Source organism: Bombus affinis, chromosome 4 (assembly GCF_024516045.1).
Source record: "Bombus affinis isolate iyBomAffi1 chromosome 4, iyBomAffi1.2, whole genome shotgun sequence".
Taxonomy (NCBI): domain Eukaryota; kingdom Metazoa; phylum Arthropoda; class Insecta; order Hymenoptera; family Apidae; genus Bombus; species Bombus affinis.
In genome coordinates, this window is record NC_066347.1 from 11464513 (window position 1) to 11482841 (window position 18329).

Here is an 18329-nt window from a genome sequence, read left to right on the forward strand (position 1 = left end):
ACAGTATCTAGCTATTTTTTCATATCGTGACAGGTATATCGGGACACGTTTCGGTTTTCGGTAAGTCGTATCTAGCGATATTACATCGTGCTGTCGGTTAGGCGTGACTCGCCCTCTCGAACAGGCTACGTATAATACAACTTTGATCCCGGCGCGGATTTCTCTCAAAGTCGAGAGATTAGTTGGGATTTTCTCGCGCGATCCACTCGACGAACTTTCGCCACCAGTTTGCCAACGTGGGCGGGAAAATCGGTAGCCGCTGATCTGTCCCGTTTCGTTATTCCTTCGCCGTAAGAATCTTTAGACGCGTCGATCTTTCCGACTTACTTGCGAAGCGTAAGGCGTAAGGCGTAAGGCGTTCTTAGTAAAGGAAAAGTAGCAAAGGGAAAGAGAAATTTGGATAAATATGGTGCGAAAGGAAAGATAGAGGGAAAAATTTGATAAGAATCTTTTTAGTAGAATTATCGAAGATGATCGAAGTCCGGGGATGCGTATATTTCAGGTTTATTAAACGTCGTTTTATGCTCTGTTGAAATATTATTTTATATGGAACGATATTTCCCATTACATCGCGTAAATATCGATTGAAAACAATTGCTATTATAATTGTAAATACCGATTAATTTCGATTAATTATTCGATTTATCTGAAAATAGAAGAATCGAACTCGGGAAACATTTCTCGATGATCTCGAGAAATCTGCCGATTCTATGGAATTTTGCGACCAAAGTTGCCGAATATTAAGTTACCTGCGTTGACCGATTTCCATGTCCTCGTCGACTTCTTCTCGTTTCCAATCCAACGACTAAAATCGTTGTTACTCGGGTACCACCGTTTTACGCTATTAGATTAGATTACCACCTACCGCCACCGTCTTTAACGTATCAAAACGAACGCCGTTGAAACTCGCTGTTGGAAGAAGAGGTGGATACACGAACATGGTATAGTACATCTACTGTACGTACGTACGTACGTACGTTGTACGTATGTCAGGGGAGAGTGGTGGAAAACGAGATCGGCTAGGAGGCAACTATCTGGCAACTTGGCCACTTTCCGTAAAGAACAAGAAAATTATACGCAATTGCGTTTGTTAGGTACGCCGATCTCATGGGACGAGGTAATTAAAGTAGATCGGTTTCAATTTTTTCAGTGTCTTGGGTATATTTAAAAATATTTACCTTACATCTAAGTTATACGGTTAGTGGTTAGTGGAGATATTTACAGTAGCGATTTCTTTTATCGATAATAAATCGGTAAATATGCTGTTCCTTCGAAATCCAACCTTCGAACAACGCGAAAACGATTTCTACAACTCGATATAAAAAATAAAACGATTCGCTATTTATACGTATATAATTCGCGTAATTCGCTAAAAAATGGTTTTCTTTATCGTAGGGAATTTCGTCTAAGCGAATTTGTCTCGTATCTTTGACACATCCTGTACGCACGAGATATCTATCGATATGGAATAAAAGTTGAAAAATTCGATTTACGTCGATTCGATCGCACTTGCGTCAACTGTCTTTACGCTTACAAGTATCGAAGGAATCCGATGATACAATACGATGTAAAGCGGAAACGCGAATTTGCCAGTTTTCTCAACGACTCTACACGATACAGCGGGTGCAAGAATTCCCTCGAGATAGACATCGACGTTGTTCGTAATAGTAACGTTTTACGGGGCTCTTTCTTTTCAATTACCTACCGAACGATCGATTATATTACAACAATCTTTTTCTTTAATAACCCAACTCGGCGCGTTCGCGTATCGATTACGCCGAGTTTTACTCTATCGACAATTAGGTAATTAGGTAATTAGGTAATTAGGTAATTAGATAATTAGGTAATTAGATAATTAGATAATTAGGTAATTAGGTAATTAGGTAGCCATTGAATTTTAAACGCTCGACAGTTTTCAAGTTTCGTTGGTATTTTACGAGGTTGTTGAGCGGTGCGAGACGAATGATTTACAATTTAAACAAAGACACGCTTACAAGACGTTGAGACATTTATCGTTTACTTACGTAGGTAATTCGTTCGAACGTTCCAAGTGGGAAATTTGATCGAAAGTCGGAGCACTGACGAAGCGTAACGATACACGCGTAGTTCCGTATAATTTGTCTAATTTCTATAATCAATAGGTAGTTTTCACGATACAAGTAGACGCCACATAGAAATAACGAATTTTACACCGAGTCTGCGAATTTTTCCATGCAACGTTCCAAGATGGATGCTACGCTAGATACGTGTGTATTAAACCGAGGTGTCGAGGTCGTCGAAAGTTTATCCTTTTGCTTTTAATATAATATCCTTTTATCTTGATTCCAATGGGATAGAATAGGATACGTATGCGAGATACGTACTCGTTTTTAACTTATTTAAACCACCGATAATCGCGTTTACTCGAAATTTCGAAAGATCTTGCAAAGATGAAAACGCGCGTCACTCCATAGTCGATTAACTCGTAATCGTTGTAAACTGGTAAATCGCTAACGCGATAAATATCTTCTATTTTCGTTTCTCGCTTACACGATCGAACAACGTAGCCACGAACGTCAGACTTTTCACGCTTGGTACCTCCGACAGCGGAACAAAGCGGCTCGACATGGATATTTGATCGCGTTACACGCGTTAGTAAATCGATGGTGAATAGTCGAATCGAACGGCATCGACGTTACGATGCGACGACGACGACGACGACGACGACGACGACGACGACGACGACGACAACGACAAAACAACGAGGGTGAGAAACACAATGGTCGTGCGCGTCGCGCGACGCGATTGGGTTGTATAGTTGAATTTGCTCGAAAACGTTTCCGTCGCTCCTATATGTATCTTCGTAGGTTGCAATGGTACCTGGTCATAGTTTTCAGTATCTTGCGCAGCAACTGTTGCAGACAACGCCTAAACGTGATGCCGCACATTGCGTACAATAAGAAATTGATGCTGAAGTTGGTGTAATAGAGAAGCATGAAGAACTGCTGCAAACACCAGAGCAGGTCGGGCGTGTTCTTGCGGGCCAGCGTGAAGAAGAACACGCACAATCGGATCACGTAACTGGAAAACGAGAGTTTGCTCGCTGGTAAATCAAAGTTGCCAGCTAGTCGGAAGAATCGTATGTATAGGAATGCGCGAATGTGCGACGCGAGCAAAAGGAAAATGATTTACGCGCGAACGAACGCGATGAATTTGTATTTATTATCCGTAGACGTCGTTAGAACGACCGTTTACCTCGGCAGATTGAGAAGAATGAAAACGGTGCTGATGAGAAGCAGCATTTTCGTGATGCTCTGTTGATTCCTCGTTGACACGAGATTCCTCGAGGACGATCTAATATCTGCAACAGAGAAAGAAAAAGTATCGCAAGTACAAGGAATTTCCGCGGCGACGTTCGAATAACTCGACTTTTGCCTTCTGTTTGAGCGAATCGGGCAACTTTCCTCTACGTGGCGATTAAGATTCTTTTTTTTTGGAAATTCGTACGACCTTTTCGCACGTTCGAAACGTCGAACGTAACTTTCGAACGAGTAATCTTTTCTCGCCTTGACGGAATCCATGTACGATTGTGACTACGAATCGAAACGTTAAAAAACGCGGACGTTAAAAAAGATTTCGGACAATTTCCTCGAAGTAAACGAATCGCGAGAAGAATAGAGGCTTGGAAGTAGTCCGGCAGTAGTCGAGTCGATAATTTGGCCGACCAATTTAACGATCCAATGTTTCGTCGCTCTAACGAAACGTTACGGTTTCGTTCCGTTTCGCTTTACGCTGGTCTGGTCTGTTCGTTTCCCGCGATAGCAACGCCAAAGCGACGGAAACGTCGAACGAATTTTTGTCGTAATTACGGTTTAACGAACTTCGCGTCGTCCGGCGAATGCCTCTTGTACGAGTATCCATCTCGGTGAATCTCGTCGAAAGAAACGAACAGACAAGGAGAAAGAAGCGGACAGCCTGCTCCCGCTCGGTTCTATCTTGGATCCGTCTTAAAAATTCTTTCCTCGGATTTCTATAAAACCGAATTACTAACGGGCTCGAACGAACCACCAGTTGCGTTTGAAGGTGATCTTAAGGAGAGTCAGGACTAACGATGTTCGATAGGAAATCGAACCAGATCGGAACATGGTCGACATCGACGTCAAATTTCGTACACCGTGAGACGAGTTTCGTTTCTAGAGTTCGCAGAGAATAGGCGAGTTATTCGAGCGTGTGGTTTGGCCTGTTTTAGACGCTTCGCTTTCTACGTATCTGTACATAGGTAGACACAAAGGATACACGTATGTGTACTTACGTATACAGCGAGTTGCTATTTCGGGTAACTGACAAGCGTTTCGTGGGGTTGATGGCGGCGCGGACGTGGTTTGATGCCGAGAGTGATGAGAATGGTTGTTCTTGGACGAGTGAAACGATTGCTGCGAAGGTGGCCGTCGGCCTCCGACCACTGGTCCCAGATTAATGCCGCCAGCGCTGTTGTTGCTGCTGCCGGCACTCTGAAAACCGACGAACAACTTTACCAACGATTTACCAGCAATTTCGCTACGTAGCGAAACGTAGCGAAACGTAGCGAAACGTAGCGAAACGTAGCGAATTAGAAGCGACAACACGGCGGAGAAAGCCGATTCGATTAAGCGACGCGACACCGCTACGACGAGAGATAACCCGCTGGCAATAAAGGTCCACGGGAAGCCAATAATTTTTCAGCCACGATATCAGTTTCTTGAAACGTTATCCTACTTATTATATCGGGATGGTTAGACGGGCTACCGTATCCTTTGCCATGCTGGTCACGAACGCGTTACTTAACCACGATCCTCTAATAAGCTATACGCGTGTCTCATCTATCATAATCACCTTAAATGCTGTTTTGTCCGGTGAACGATACCGTACGATACGAGAAAAACTTATCCTTGCTTTGGATCAAACGACAGATATTACGACTAATGAGGTATTTGCGTCAGAGGTACAGTCGACGTAAAGTCGTTGGCAAACTCTTGATCGAAACGCGAATTTATTTATCTCGCAGCTATATCCGAGGCAACATCGTTTTGCCACCGCGGTTTCCGTCGAGTTTCGGTTAATCTCGAGCGAATAGGGTGTACGCGTGATTCGGCGTTAAATTCCTCTTCTATTTCGAGTCCGTTTCGAGCGAAAATTTGCACGAATAAAGAAGAACGAGTATTTTTTTGCGATTGATTTATTTTTGTAGAATTATTTTTGCAATTGTCACGTACATATATAATAGATTCGGTCATTGGCCGGCGATACGCTACGGATAAAAGTGGATAAAAGTACTTCGTATCGGTTGAAACGACAAACGCATCGTTTCCGAGCGCGAGTAACAATTTGCAACATCAACGGGCATACGGATATCGCGCGAACCAGCCGTCCGATAGAAGGAGAATGTAGGTTAACGCGGCTCGTCCAAGTTATTTACACCGGATCGCGATGAATAGCAAGAAGGAGCGTTTTCCTGCTTAATTTTCCTGCCATCGTAGAACTGAAAAGAGTTGCAAACGCATCCATCTTTATTCGCTTTCTATCGTGGCATTTCGATCGAACATAGAAGCGACGGTCTCGTATCTTTGTACAACGTTTTAGATAAGCGGAACAAACGGTTATTTAACGAGGTTGTTTCTGTTGGTAGAGCTGTCTGTTTCTTATTTTCGACAGCAAGCAAAGCGCTCGTTGCTCGCTAATTTTTCATCGTCGATTATTCGACGTAAATCGTAGCTGTGGAATCGGCAAACGACGATCGTCGTCGAGTTACGACACGACTCGCCGCTATATCTAGCGTGTAAATCTGACATCGATCGGAGGAACTTTGATCTTTGCGAATCGTTCGGAAAATGGCCGAAAATCGTACGATCGAACGGTACCCTATCTTCGACCGTCTGAAACGAATATTTGAAAAAGTATGAAACGGGGGCTTGATTCGAACGAAGAATTTCAATCGGGGTAGAAAATAAAGATGTAAACGCGAGGAATGAAACGTTCTTATAACGGCTTTTCTTCCCCTTTACGCCTTATAACGTTATCGTAACGTAGAAGAAACCTGAAACTCAAAATTTTCTTATTCGCAAATTCGTTTTCGAACGGTTTTCTTGCGATTTCTCGCTCGGCCATTTAGTCGGCCATTATCGCGGTATAGTAATAATCGATTCTTTTGGGCAGAAAGAATTCGAAAAGAGTTGGTTTCTTCGATCGGTTAATCGGCAACGGATTCGTAAGATCGAACGATAGAAGGAATAATTTAGTGCCGCGAAACGTACGAGTCTCGCAAAATTCGTCCGACGCGATCAAAAACACCTTCTCCTCCTTTTCCTTTTTTTCTTTTTTCTTATCGGGTCACGGTCTATCGAAAGAGGCGCCTCGTTAAAAAAAAGCGATATCGTCGGTAGAGTCGAGGGAAAAGCGCACGCAAAGTGTGAAATCAGCCAGCTTTATGCAGATTTCATGGTAATATCGATTGCGAGAGTGTGTGGGTATCGAGTATACGCGATTCGATGATCGTCCCACTTGGACTAGAGCGGCGCGTGGCGTTGATAAAGCGAGCCGATATATATCGGGTGACCCTGGAAACGCGGAATATTTGAATAATTTACGATAAGAGAATAAGGAGGTGCAGGCGTGACACTACGTCGAACGGAATATAGCAAGGGGCCGTAAACTATAATTCCCATAGTGGGGCCGCTAACGAATACCGTAGATTTCGGTGCTATACCGCCTTCTCCCGATGCCGAGCGTATTTCGTTGGAAGCGAATAAAAATTTATCATCTGGTCGATAACCGTCAAAGGAAAGGGAATCGTTACGATCGTACAACGAAATTGTCATTGCGAAAGAGGCGGATACATTTGGTTCGTAAACCTTTAAACGGACGATTTTCGGTCGAGAAACGGAAGCTCGAAGAGAAAAACAGATCGAGTAGAACACTGTATTCGATCGATTCGAGTTTTCGTAATACCACCGATACGACACACGCGAATACAAGCTGTTGTTTCTTGCGCTTGGCAACGAACCACGCTCTAGAAAAGCGCTCCTCTTCTTTTCATTTTCCACGAGTTTCGCCTCGATGGTTTAAATTGGCTTCGCGGCGAACGAAATTGCACGGAATACAATATCCATGACGAAGATGCGCACGGTCGTCGCGACCTGACGCGACATCGCGCCACGTCACGCTCCTGTCGTCCAATTGATTTCGTTTGTCGTCTCGTCGCGATAACATTGCATCCGCAACATTATATTCCCATTTAACAAAGCGTCGACTGAGATGGTTGTTTGCCAGCTTGTTCGAACGTTTTCTGACAGCCGTTGCTTTCGTTCTACCAAGTTTCTATCGTTGGATAGATTTTGGTCGGTCGGTCGATCGACAAACTCGTTAAACAGTCCACGTTTCCGACGTACCGCCACGCTGTAATTTCATTTGCAATCGTGCAACTGTTAAACGCGAGAGTCCGATGTAACCTAAATACGGTTAAATACGATTTAATCGCCGACAAATTTGGCACGCGTCGCATCGCCGTTCGGATCGTCGAGTTGGCTTTGCTTCGTGGTCGATAAGACGGTGTTGCAATTGCAAGTACTCGTGCAACGTACGAGCGGTCGTCGTCTCGATCTCGATATTATCCTGTTTTTAACGTAACGATAAAGTCAATAGTCGCGAACGACGATCGACGCGAAATTACCGATTCCGTGAGTTTCAAATTTAACGCGTTTCATTCGTCACGAATATTTCTTATCTCGTGGCTGTGATACTTTGAATATCGAAGAAAGAAAGCGCATACCGTAACTGTGCCACGATATCTCCGGTCGAAAGAAAGGTTCGATATTCGAGGTAACGTTTCGTCGAGGGAAGCCCGCGTTTCAGAAAACGAACCAAATTCGATTCAATCGAATTACCAATTTTTGAAAGAGCAATTTCGTTTCGTCGTCGACGACTTTTTCGTTTCTGTGTAATAATACGAGTCACGTGGCTACGCCCCGTTTATTTATCGGGAAGCACTCGATAATTTTCTGCCGATGACAGATTTATCGCGACATTGGCAGAGGTAGGATGGAAAGAGGCTATCGCGTTTGAACAAATATCGGTGCGCGTTGCAGCGAAGAATAAAATCGTTTAACGATTCGTCCGAGACCGTTCCCGCCCCCTTGCATCCACCTACCATCGATTCGTTCCACTGTCAAAGACAAACGAACTATCACAAAAGACAAATTGACGAACGAAAGTGTACCGTCGTGCCGAACGATCGCCGTTTACGCTCGAACATCGAAACAGAGAATATCCATAGAGAGCGATAGGCGGCGATTCGCTGTCGTTAAAATTCGCACGAAGCTTGGTTCGTTGCACGGAAGCGCGTTTCGATCCGGTTACGGAGCAAAACGACGTATCATAGCCGAGCGATCGAAAACTCTGCGAAGATGAATGGCGACGGTTACGTAAGCCGAAGATATTTATACGATGATCGAAAATAGCTGATTCGCGGTTACCGACCATCGAAAGGCGAGAGCAGAGAGGGGAAAAAATCAACGAGAACTCGAGAGGCGATCGTTCCATTCCGTTGGGTGATCGGTGATCGATCGTCGTTGCGTTTCGTCCGGCACCGACGATTCCGCGTCGCAAACGGGAATAAAATTTCGCACGCGAGAACAACGTCTTTCGTGACTCCTTAATTTACTTACTGCGCCGATATCGTACATATATTTAAACCACCTAGAAACAGTTATTACGATCGATTTAACTCGTAATTTAACTCCAGCTGTGTAAGCGCGTGTGCTTTGAGATATCGCTCGTAACGGTGTATAATAAGCAAAAGCGAAGATTCGATCGATCGATTAAATTTCGATCCGTCCGTTTCTTTCATTACGACTTTGTTAGTTGGAAACCCCGCCACTCTTCGAACAACGCTACGCCTCTCGTTTTTCCATTCTATTACCTTTTGAAAAGTTCTTTTTTCGAAAGTTTGATTTTCCATTCATCCGCTCTCCTAAATCCTCGATCCTTTTCTTCGATACACGCACACCAGTCTGTAGCGTTTCTGGCTTGAACGATACCAAGTTGCGCCATATTTGGTTAACCATATCGAAGAGAATTATTTTTTATATAAATTTCCGAGAAAATACGAAACGCTGAATAGTCGATGCCTGGGCAAAATGAAACGTTGGAAATTTCAACGAGATAATTGCGTATCGACGACAAGGACGAGCAAACGGAATACCTATAGCGGAGCTCAGGTGGACTATGCGACTACCGTACGCTGGATAAATCGTTTAAATCGACGTTTCGTCTTATATACGCGTGAAAGATAGAAAGATTCGATTTACACCGGATCTTTACTTACGCCAAAGACAGTCTTTCGGGACTCGTCGGTAAAGAGATGCGAATCAACGCGGAATCGTGGTAAAATGTCCAGTTACCGCACTCTTTCGTCGCAAATACGTCTTTTTACTTGCCCTCCGTTGTCGTCCCTGCATCTAATTGCGAGCTACGCGCTGCTTTGTCAATCACCTTTGCTGCTATGCGCGTTACTAGGTGCAGAAGGGACCGCGTCTGTTTTCTCTCCTTTGTTCTTCCTCTTTTCCGTGTCCTGCTTTCCGTTCCATCGCAATAACAAAGTATCGTTGGAGTTCGCGCTACCCTCTCAGCTTTATCACACTCTGTTGCCGGAATACGTCCACGCGAGATTCTTTCTTACTATTCGTAGTAAGCTCCGCGATACATTTATAACGGCTCGAGACACAAATTTTACAACGAGTACGTTTGTAGTTGTATTTTAAGACTACAGTGTTTAACGCTACACGCAATATCTCGCGTATCGAATCGTAAATCACATAGCGTTAAATAATCGTATCGCGTAAAACTTTGCGAAACCAGCAGGCGACGAATCTGCCCGTTACGTCGTTAACCCGCGTATTGGCTGGATGTGCCTGCGAACGGATGAAAATGGGGGGGAAAGGGGGACAAAGATGGATCGAATTCGAGATACGTAGCGTCGCAAACGTACGTTAACGTAACGCTTGCCAACGCTTTTAAACTCTTACGGGGTTATTCGTTCTAGGCGATCGATCCGATTTAGCTATAAATCGAAAGATTCGAATCGAACGAACGTTGGAAAGGCTGTCGTGTCGCGAACGTTTTTACGAGTCACCGTCGGATCGGATCGGTCGAACGGATCGACTATTTTTGGAATTCGTGATACGTTCGTTCGCCCGTGTAAAATCTAAATTACCGAAACACGGCAGACTATCTCGAAGTTTACACAACGTCGAAGTAGCGTCCTTTAGAGACGCGGCAATTCGGAACAACGTTTTGCGCGTAGCGACGCGACGATTCGTTCAAAGTTCATAGACTCGAACTGATCGAATTTTTCTGGCTATACGCTATTGCGAAACTCGACGTTTGCGTTGGTTTGCTCGTTCCAAAGTTATAACGAGTTTCTCTGCTTTTTGGTCGTTGTTGGCCGTGTTGTCGGATCGAATCGATATAATTTAACGCAATTCGATTTATGTTTTCCGTGGACACATAAATTGGCATGCATAAATCGTTCGAACGAAGAACGCGTCGAATACGTATTTTCGAACGAAAATCGCTGGATATTCTAAAATGTGCTTTGCCCGTGAAACATCCTACGAAATAGGAGGACGATACGGTTTCGACCAACCGCTCGTTAACGATAATAAAAAGTCGCGTTAACGTCTACGATTAGACACATCGGAATATACGAGTACACGAGTTATCCTGCGACGAGGATACGAGTTAATCTCGTTCTCCTTTCTAGTTTCGGCCCATGGTATATGGTATAGATGCGCGTAAGCGAAAGATAGGAGAAGTAAAAGCTTGGAAAGGATCGAGCAAAATCGAGACAGCCGGTCCAAGTTGGCACCTATCGTGGCTACCGCGTGATATATTACTGGCTCTGTATACGCACGATCCTCTGGTCCGATCGGCGTTTTATGCGTCTAAATAAATGTCTTTGGTCGAAACACTTGATCCACGGGAAACGTTTAGGTTAGCGAACCACATTATTCGAAGATCATCGTGCCGGATTAGAAAAAATAACTCGAACGTTTGAGTTTCTTTCGAAAAACAAGTGGAGCCCGAGGGAAACGTTTCTAAGCGTGCATTTCACCGCCGATGTTTGTCTTGCACGCAAGAAAAACAAAAATATAGTCCAGTTACGAGACTGAAGCCAAGCGCGAAGACGACGTGCATTGAAAATAGCGACGTCCATTAACCGTCGAATCTTTGAACGAGACGATGAGAGGGCGTCGCCTTTTTTCCCGTTCGATTCGCCGCTAGTCGTTGGAAATACGCGCGCGCCTGTCAAACGTTTCTCTCGAAAAGGAAAGTTAACCAAGCTGTGGTGGCACTTTCACGAGCGAAAAACTCGCGCGATTCTTTGTTCGACCGAACAGCTTTTGTAAAAAGAACCGCGTCGAGAATGGTAACGATGCAACGTGCCAACGCCGCCACTCGAAAGTCAATCGAAAAGTCGTTTCTCGCGATAGAATCGGTTCTCTTTGACTTTCCTATTACGAATAATATCAAACTAAATAAAATATTGGATCGAATTGAAATGGAAGGGTCGAAGCGAAAGGCAAGTTCGTAGGATGAAAGTGAAACGATGCACGTTCTTACGATCTTACGTTCTTAGGATCGTAACGAGATGGATATAACGCGATCGACAAAAGCTTGAAACAGGGTGAAACCCAAACTTGGATACTCAAACGAACGCTCAAATGCTCGACTTTGAAAGCGTTTGAATTACTTTTTGCGAAAAAAGACAGAAGCGTGAAATAAATTGTTGATAATTGTCGGAATAAATTACAAATAATTACGTTACGTTGTGACCGATAATCATCGATCGATCATTATATTAATATTTATATATTATTAATATTTGGCATCGATTTCGTATTAACGTTCATGTTTGCCCGGATCGAACGACGTTGACGGTTGGTAGAGTCGAACGCGTTTGCTTTGCGCGACTGTACGCGTGTACGTAGCACGTACAATGGAAAGCTAATTTACCATGGATATAGTTAGCGATCGAAGATTTTCTTATCGCGTAATCGCGGTATGTAACGTTGAATCGAATACCGGCAGCCTAATCTGGTCGGACGATCGAACGATCGGATTTTCACTCACCGGAATCTGATTCAGATTGATGTCGGACTGTTCTCTGCTCGGGCAGTCCGTGGACGCGGTCGAAGACTGCTTGAATCGTCTGCTGAACCTCAACAAGTTCCTCATGATCATAGTGTTCATGACGATGATAAGTACGAGCGGCGCGATTAGACTGGCGATGCTGTCGATTATGCTGATTATCTTCATCGTCTCCAAGTATTCGACCTTGAGATCGCAATAATCTTCGCCGTCCCTGTTGATCACTCCGGCCGTGACAAAGGAGTAGGAATGACTGGCCAATGCCAAAATCACCAACACCAGCACGATGGTCTTTGCCCTGGCTATAGTGCATATATGAGGTCTGTGTAGAGGGTACTGAACAGCTATGAATCTCTCCACCGTGAACGCAACGATCAACCAGACGCTCAAAGAGCTGCAGACGGCGCTCACGTAGACCAACGTTTCGCACCAACCCTCTTTGTTGAACACCTTCCATCCTAGCGTGTTGTTCAACCAAACTAAAAGCAAAGTGACCAAGAAGCCAAAGTCGGCGGTGGCCAGGGCGGCCAGGTAATAGCTGGAGCTTCGTATTCTCAGATGCGTGTTTAGAAAGACGACGCAGGACAACAGATTGCCCACCAAGCCTAGCAAAATGATGGAGGGAATGTAGTACTGATGAAAGAAATCCAGTAGAAAGTAGAGAGCGTGACAAGCTTCTATCGGTTTCTCCTCGAGATCCAGGCTTGGATCGAAGCTTTTGTTTCTGTAACCGTAATGCGTCAAATTGGCCCACGTGGTTGGGGTGGCGGACCGTCGGGAACGTGCGGATACGTCTACGCTCGAGGAGTCCTGAACGCCGCATCTCGTACGTAGATTGTACGTGGACGCGACCGGCAACATCTTTCCTTCTCTTTGCTATGTCTCTTTTCTCTCTTATATTCCATAAAACGCGCCGATTTGCCTCGAAAGATTCTCTACGAAAGCATCGATTTCCATTTTCTATTTTCACTCGCGATCTTCGCTCGAGTTCTCGCAAAAAGCGTTGACTCGTCCCTCTGCCGTCGATCGCAAGATCGCGCGATTCCTTCTCTCCGTTGTCGGTTGATCGTTTAAAAATTTCGGAATTTCGTCGGATCGATAAAAATTTCAACAACGATCGCGTCTAACCGATCCAATTATCCCGATTATTATCACTAACCGATGAATTGTCCAGCCTGTCGAGAGATTCAACGTAACTTTGGAATACTATCCGGAGCGCTATGTACGCGTGAGATTACTTTGGTTATTTTTTTAGTTGCCATTGTTGCGCGTTTCCGTGCTAGTACCGTGTCACGATCTCGTACGACGATACGAGGTAAATCTAACGAGAAAAATTTTCTAGTTTTCCACGGAGACGATTCGCGTGATAACGGAAGGATGGGTTCCGGATGTTGGCAGGTGTACTTTGATCGTACGATTCGAACGACGACGGATCGATTTTCGAATATAAGGAATACAAGGTGTTTCTTAAAGTTGTCGATTCGAGTTCTTCTCGGATATCGATCGATGATTTTTCGTAACGTTCGATATTTCCTGAAATTCCTCGAATTCTTCGTCCATTCTCTCTCGACGGGCGTTCGTTTGTTCGTTCGTGATAGTAGGAAATATTATAAATATCTGTCCACTCGTGCGGAGGTAAATTCAGTTCGGAAGGTTTCCAACTCGCGAACGAGTGACAAGTGTTTCCAACTAGCTGTTGAAAAAAAATATTCCTCTCGTTTCGTTTGTAGATTTAAATCCCACACAATGTCAATAAACACGGAATGTTTCTAACTGGTGGCGTACGTGTGGCACGGGTCGATTTACTTTGGTATTCTTAGATCTCTGAAATCTTTCGATTATTCCACCAAACTGGCGTATCTGCGATCGTATCGCCGGATACCGCCACTCGTCTCTCCATACTTTCGATCAACACGGACAACGTTTCAGCGAGTAATTGGTCGACCAACGGCCTTCGATATCCATCGCGTTCGCAAATTCGCAATTCGCCGATGGGAAATAAGGGATCTTCTCTTCGTCTCGATATCGTGGAATGTTTAAAAGTTGCCGCGAGCTAATCTCTGGTAATTTGGATGTAGATCGTGGAAGAAAGATCGGGGTGATCTGGTCCGAAAGGTTCTTCGAGGCCTGCGGCGTTTCAGCGTGTTCACCTTTCAAAGTCTCCCGACGAGCGACCAAGTAGTCACGAAAATAGTTCGTTCCGAGATATCATACGCCCTCCGTATACCACGCTGCGTACTTTTTCGAGCGGCCTACGAAATCTTATCCTCGACCTATATCTAATTACCATAAAATAGTGCGTCGTTTTCGTTTCCGTGCGTTACAGAGCGACAGCGAGTACGGATCGTCGTTCCACGATCCAGTCAGTTTCCCTGGAATGGTAAGGTAAAAGCGATCGCGCGGCTGAATGCGCGAATACCCGAAAGTGGAATGCAACCGGAGGAGACGAGTATCGATCGGATAGCCTGTCCGAAAACTATCTTCGTATCCTTCGTATGAAATCTCACGAGAGTCGACAGTGCGACGGCTTTCTCCGTTCGATGCGATGCGTCGTCGAACGCGAAAATTCGCTACTTTGTACGAACACTGGCCGAGTCTTTACGTTCTTTTCTATTTTACTCCGAACGGACTTGTTCCGTCCGTTTTCCAACGTTTATCGCCGGCAGACTTGCAATTCCTTTTTTCCCAGCCAAGTCGTTTCCGCGTTATTCCGGTCTCGTGGGTCGACTTTTTCTCTTCTTTCCCGAGCCACCGGCTTTCCAGTTCTTCTCGTTGAGAGAGACGAAGCTAACCGATCACAGCTTCGTGTAAATTCCACTTTACTTCCGCGATATTATCCGTCGTTCGGGATATTCGCACACGGTTGCGAATCAAATTATATTCATCGGAATATACATATCCCGTCTACTTTTCTTCTTTTCCTTTTTCTTTTTTTTTTCTTTTTTTTTCTTTTTTTTTCTTTTCTTCGCGAAAGTAGTCTCGAAATCGCAGATTTTATCCCCCTATTCTCCGAGTGTTTTCTGCAGCGTTTTATCAAACGTCGAACGCGTCGTAATCATCCTGGTTCGTACGAATTTCGACAACGTTCCAGCAAGCGTGTCGATAGAGATTCGAAAAAAGAAAGAACAAACGGTTTCGCTTCATTTCCGTACACATGGAGGATCTAACGCGTCGTTCGATTCACCAAGGCTAGGATAGCGTCTGATTCTGGATCCTGTCATTTCGTTGATCGCGCTGCTTTTTACCTACCGTGTATCGTCTTTTACCATTGCATCGACGAGTACGAGCAAACGCTCGGCTGTTCGATTATTCGCTCGATTAAATTACACGTTTGATTTTAGATTTTCGATCGAACGTACAAATTCTGTTATATCGTTGTATCGTACGTACGACAAGAAGACTGAGGTCTTTCGTTTGCCTCGAAATCACTGAAATACGGTTTTGTTCTTTTCTTTTCTTTTTTTCTTCTTTCTCTTTTTGTTTTAAAACCTGGTCGAACGAATGGCAATCGTACGGTTCAACGAAGTAATCTAGCTCTTTCGTGTGACGCGATGTATTTCGGAGAGAAGAGCGGTCGACGAGAGCGGCGGTATCGGCGCGTCGTGCAACGAGAAACGACGTCGGATAAACTGGAAACACGATTCACGGTTTCGACGAGTTTGCCGCCCATCGAATTCCTTCGCATGCGCTTCGCAAGCTCTCTCGGGGGGCCGTTGGACGACGCGGCGACGCAACGACGCAACGACGCGACGCCGTGCCAGCGGCATCCGTCGCCACGACGCGCGACATCCGTTCGTTCGCGCGATTCGCGCGATTCGCGCGTTTTCCGACCTTGCCTCGCCTTCTATCGGTCGTGAATACGCTTCGTACGGTCCCGCGAAATGTCTTTGAAAACCTAAAACGTCAGGCTTTTCAAGCCACTTTCAACCTCGATACCGTCTTACGGCGGATCGAGCAACTCGTACGAAACGAAAATTACGTCTCGCTGAGCGATAGGCGACACCTGGCAAAGTAGTACACGCGTATCATAACGCACTGACTTGCAGTGAAACGAGTCGACGCGCGACGAAGCAACCAGACTGCTGATCTTTCGATTCGAAAGTTTTCCCATTGCGATATTCGATTTTTCAAATCGACCGTGTAAGGTCGCGTTACTTGCAGGGATTGTTACAACTTTGTCGTAGCGTAGCTTAACGTTCGAAGAAGAAGGTTATTTCTCCTTCTTATAAATCCTATGCATCTTCGATCAGGCATTTTGCGCAATTTTATATCTCAAGGTCTGACTCGTTGCGAATTTAATTAAACCGGATCGTGCAGCTTGCGAAATGCTACGCTGTTTTCGATTGGACGGTGCCACCTATAAGAATCCTTATACAACGTGCGTATCTTCGCGTACGCTATATTTATTTGCTTTAAACTAAATTGTAATTATTATTACTATCGTCGATTATCTTGATTATTTTCTATTCCATTTCTTCGTCGCTATGTATAAAACAGCTGAAATGATATTTTTTCTGCGTCTGATCGTCTAAGGACTTGCTTCTCTATATGTATATAGGTATGCTTATCGATAAAATGGATAAGAGATACGATATAGCGAGAGTGGAGAGAGAAGCGTATCTTGGTTGGCTTCGTTACGACTCGTTGCAGTCGGTTGCGTCTAATTGAGCGAAATATTTTCCTTCTTCGACCAGTTGCGTCGCTTTTAACGCATAACGCTATTCGAATACGTTTTGTCGCAGTGCTACGAGGTTCTGAAGGAAGCGTGCACGAAACTGAAGGGACAGCTACAGCCAAGCGGTAAACCATTCGCGACTGTGATCACGCATGTGTTGAATCCAAAATCAATTACGATGGGTCAACTGTACGGCGAATACGATCTTAACACGCGTGAATGGTGAGTGAACGACGAGTGAAATCGGGATAACGGATCGAACAAAGTTTAAGAGCTGTATCGCGCGTACATGCGAGCGAAAGAAATATTGCTCTTAACGAAGATTCGCGGAATATCGGTAATGGGAAAGATGCCAGGCATCTGGAATTTAAACGCGATATCCTCTATAAATATTATTAGCCTTTTCGTATTATCGATTATTTCGACGCTGTATTATACCGAGCGTTTGCTTATACGTTTGCAAACTTTACTTTCGCTTAAGTGGACGAACCTTTCTACGGTCGCTCGTGTTTTTCGAATGCCAATGTGCAAGCTATTTCTCGTCGTGTAACAGATCGCGATTTCGTAAAAATGTGAAATTCATCGAAAGAATCAATTTCGTTTGTCGCGAAACGTACGGTATCTCTGTTGCGTGAAAACGCGATTTCAGAGAACGTATCGGGCATATATTCGGCGAGTACGCGGATCACGCAACGCGATTTTTTTTTTTATTTTAAACAAACAACGGAGATTGCCGTCTACCGCGAGCTTGTCCGTTCGCGCTTGAACAAACAGGCGAAAATATTGGCAGAAAAATTCTCTTCCGTGAAAATTGCGTCGCAAAATTACGTTCAAATTTTCAGCACGCCGTTGCCATAAAAGTTGTTACCGCTGGAAAGTCGCGCTTGTAGTCGAGAGAACTAAAAAGAAATGCATTTTTGTTAGGACCGATGGAATTTTCTCGACGTTGCTCAGAGCTGGGATAGCCGCGGACGATTCGAACAAACGTTGGTACGTTTTCGACGGACCTGTCGATGCGCTGTGGATCGAGAACATGAATACCGTGTTGGACGACAATAAGAAACTTTGTCTAACCTCCGGTGAAATAATGAAGATCCTGCCTACGATGACGATGATGTTCGAAGTAGCTGATCTGAGGGTCGCTTCGCCGGCTACGGTTTCAAGGTTAATTTGCAAAAAATAATTCATCGATGGATCCGCTGATAGAACCGAATAACCGTAAACGATGTAAACCGTAACTTTGACCAACGATTCTTTTCGATGGTTAAACAACGCGATAAGCGAAATTACGCGCCAAACCGGCCCTAAACCCTTAGCTATGCTTATAGACGAATACGGAGGAAGGAATTTGGCTTGGGCCGATATACCAACGTACGAGTACGTAGGATTCGCATCGAGCGTCGCTCAACGTCAACGAACGAACGAAACAAACGAAACGGCATATTTATATTCGTATTTGGATTTACATCTATTTTCATTGTATGTTTATACT

General features: G+C 44.6%; 1 protein-coding gene across 1 annotated transcript; it reads right to left on the minus strand.

Annotated features, from left to right (window-relative positions):
- Positions 1-1135: 1135 nt before the first annotated feature.
- LOC126915109 (thyrotropin-releasing hormone receptor-like) lies at positions 1136-15824 on the minus strand. The gene is made up of 4 exons (XM_050719518.1): positions 12145-15824; positions 4292-4490; positions 3235-3340; positions 1136-3060 (listed from the first exon to the last, which is right to left on the minus strand). The coding sequence occupies exons 1-4, from the start codon at positions 13021-13023 to the stop codon at positions 2829-2831; spliced, it is 1416 nt and encodes a 471-aa protein (XP_050575475.1). The 5' UTR covers positions 13024-15824; the 3' UTR covers positions 1136-2828.
- Positions 15825-18329: the final 2505 nt, after the last annotated feature.